At 42.8% G+C, this 2,616-nt stretch overlaps 1 protein-coding gene across 1 annotated transcript in view; it reads left to right on the forward strand.

Moving 5' to 3' along the window:
* The first annotated feature begins 1,503 nt into the window (after window positions 1-1,503).
* The window catches only part of ENTPD4 (ectonucleoside triphosphate diphosphohydrolase 4), a 32,447-nt gene continuing 31,334 nt past the window's right edge, over window positions 1,504-2,616 (forward strand). The window contains exon 1 of the mRNA XM_006864445.1: window positions 1,504-1,511. Coding sequence (XP_006864507.1) covers window positions 1,504-1,511 — 8 coding nt within the window. The remainder of the gene's footprint in view (window positions 1,512-2,616) is intronic.

Here is a 2,616-nt window from a genome sequence, read left to right on the forward strand (position 1 = left end):
GACTTTGTTTGCATGTAACATGCTACTGTCTGTTGTATTGCACCCTGCATTTTTCACCAAAGGAGCTATTATTTTACTTTGTGGCTTAAAAGGGAGGTAGGAATCAGGCATGATTCCCTGGTTTTTGAGCAGATTTTTTTTTTTTTTTTAATGGTCCTGTATGACATTCAGGACCATGAAAACAATGAGAAAACAGAAGCGTAGCCTATGGCAAAGAAAAGTGTTTGAGTTATCTAGTTATTGAAACACTAGAATGCAATTGACGAGTAAGAGAGTCAAGTTAAACAAGAATGGTGTCACAACTGAAGGGACCTTAGGGACTTAAGTATAGCAGGATTGGCAGAGAAGAAAGAAATGGGAAGGGTCCTGAAAAGGATTAACAACCAAGAAGCAGAGTATACAAGACCACTAGTGCCAACCAATCAAGAAAGATAAAGATGAAACAAATTCCTTTGGATTTGTCAGGTCAGAGGAGGGAAGCAGGCCCCGTACTTCACTGAGATCTGAGTCCTGGAGGCTGGAAGGGTAGTGATAATGGTGAAAACAACAGAGACCTAACTGGAACATTATATCTTACATGATTCCTTTTGCATAAAAAGGAAGTGTGATAGATGTTATTTATCAAACACATGTATGTTTCAGATTCTCTTTCAGTTAATAATCAGTCAGGCTATCTCCTGGTAGTGGTTGTTTATGTGCTGTGGGAGTCGGTTCTGACTCACAGCAACCCTGTATAGGGTTTCTGAGGATGCAAATCTTTATGGGAGCAAAAAGTCTAATTTTTCATTTCTGGAACATCTGGTAGTTTCGAACTGCTGGCTGTGAAATTAGCCCAAATCTTCCTTAACGTTTATTACCATAAAACATTTAAGACCGAACTGATGACCTTTTAGGTCAGAGGTGGGCAACATCTGGCCCAGGAACCATATAAGGTCATGAAATCATTTGGTCTGGCCCTGCCAAGGCAACTGCAGGTAGAGTTTGAAATTCAATAATTCTAGGAGCTATTTTCATAGCAACATAAACATAAGTGATATTATAAATATCCAAATGGCCCTTCACAGAAAAAACATTGCCCACCCCTGTTTTAGGTAGAGAATTTTTATAGATAGAGCCGTAACTATGCCAGAATATCATCATATCTTGATTTAGGCCTTTATCTAGAGCAGCAACAGTTTCAGGGAGTCTTGGTGTAGTGCTATAGGATAAACATTAGAATATTAACTGCAAGATCAGCAGTTCAAACCCACCAGCAGATGCTCGGAAACCCTATATAGGGTCACTATGTGTTGGAGCCGACTTGACAGCATATAACAAAACAACATGTCATTAGGTTTAAAGAGGCACCTGGTAAAGAACATAGACGTTTTCTTCAATTATGCCATCTTTGTGGTTTTTTCACTTCCTGGAACAGGGTGTCTCTGACTCTGTGAGGACTGGCTGGTTTCTGCAATGGTGTGTGAGAACGGCTGACTCCCAGGACACTGACCCTGACCTGTCATCATGGGGAGGTGAGTGATGGCACCCAATCACTGGAGCTATAAAACTGGAGATTTTGCTGCCACAGAAACGGATGTTGAGAGGTGGGGGAAAAAAAAAGAAAAATCAGAATCTCAAGTGAACAGTCACAAAAACAGATTGTAAGAGGGGAAAAAAACCCTTCAGCCCCAAACGAACCATGTTAGAAGTGGTTGTGATACACTTCTGTTGGCCTCCTGTATTCTTCCATGGCCCAGTGGAGTACCTGTTACAGAATGGTGATGGTGTAAACTAGATTATGCTGGGATTCATAGAGTTTACATTAAAGGTCACAGATGCTGGAATCTGAGAAAATAACTGGTTTGTAAGCCTCTGAGGTGTGGCGAAGGGATGATAAATTCCATGGAGTGACCTAGGCACCCAAATGGAGAGTAGAAGTGACAAGTGGTCAATTTCTTTGTAACAGGATACCTTCCCCTGCAGTGAGATACTTTGATCCGTGAAGCTCTCTCTAAAGGGAAGAACTGTAGAAGTGAACTGTACCACAATAAAATGCATTCCAAAGGCAATGTCTTTTTTTAAAGCCTATAAATAGTTTCAGAAAGAGCCTTTCATTCCTCATACAAACTGAGAAGAAAAGTTTCAGTTATTTGCAAAAATGTCTCATAAGAATCGTCCTAAAAACACTAGCATAGGGGAGAACAAACAAGATGGCGGATCGAGTGGACATATAGCAGAGAGCTCCGCCAACAACACAGAATACCCGAACGAGCAGGCTCGGGATGGTCCCAGAACTCTGAACCACATATAAAGGAATACTTACAAGGTTGGAAGGCTCACAGCTCGGGGAATTTGTGGCAGAAGCAAGAAATCTATTGCTTTCTAGTCCGGGCTGCTCGGCTGCACCAGGAGCCACCATCTTGGGTGAGACCACGTGGGGGAAAGATCAGAGCGGCCACAGACGCCTGGCAGAACCTCAGAGATAAAGATGTGGACATTCTTCTCTCTCGGTAGCTGTTCATTGGTCCCTTGGTGTCTGCGCACCTCCATTCTGGTGACTATAGGGGTGCCTGAGCTAGTGGACACCCCAGCCCCACCCTCCGGAGGGTTCTACTACGCATGCGCACAGATCTCCTC

This window comes from Chrysochloris asiatica, unplaced genomic scaffold (assembly GCF_000296735.1).
Source record: "Chrysochloris asiatica unplaced genomic scaffold, ChrAsi1.0 scaffold00064, whole genome shotgun sequence".
Taxonomy (NCBI): Eukaryota; Metazoa; Chordata; class Mammalia; order Afrosoricida; family Chrysochloridae; genus Chrysochloris; species Chrysochloris asiatica.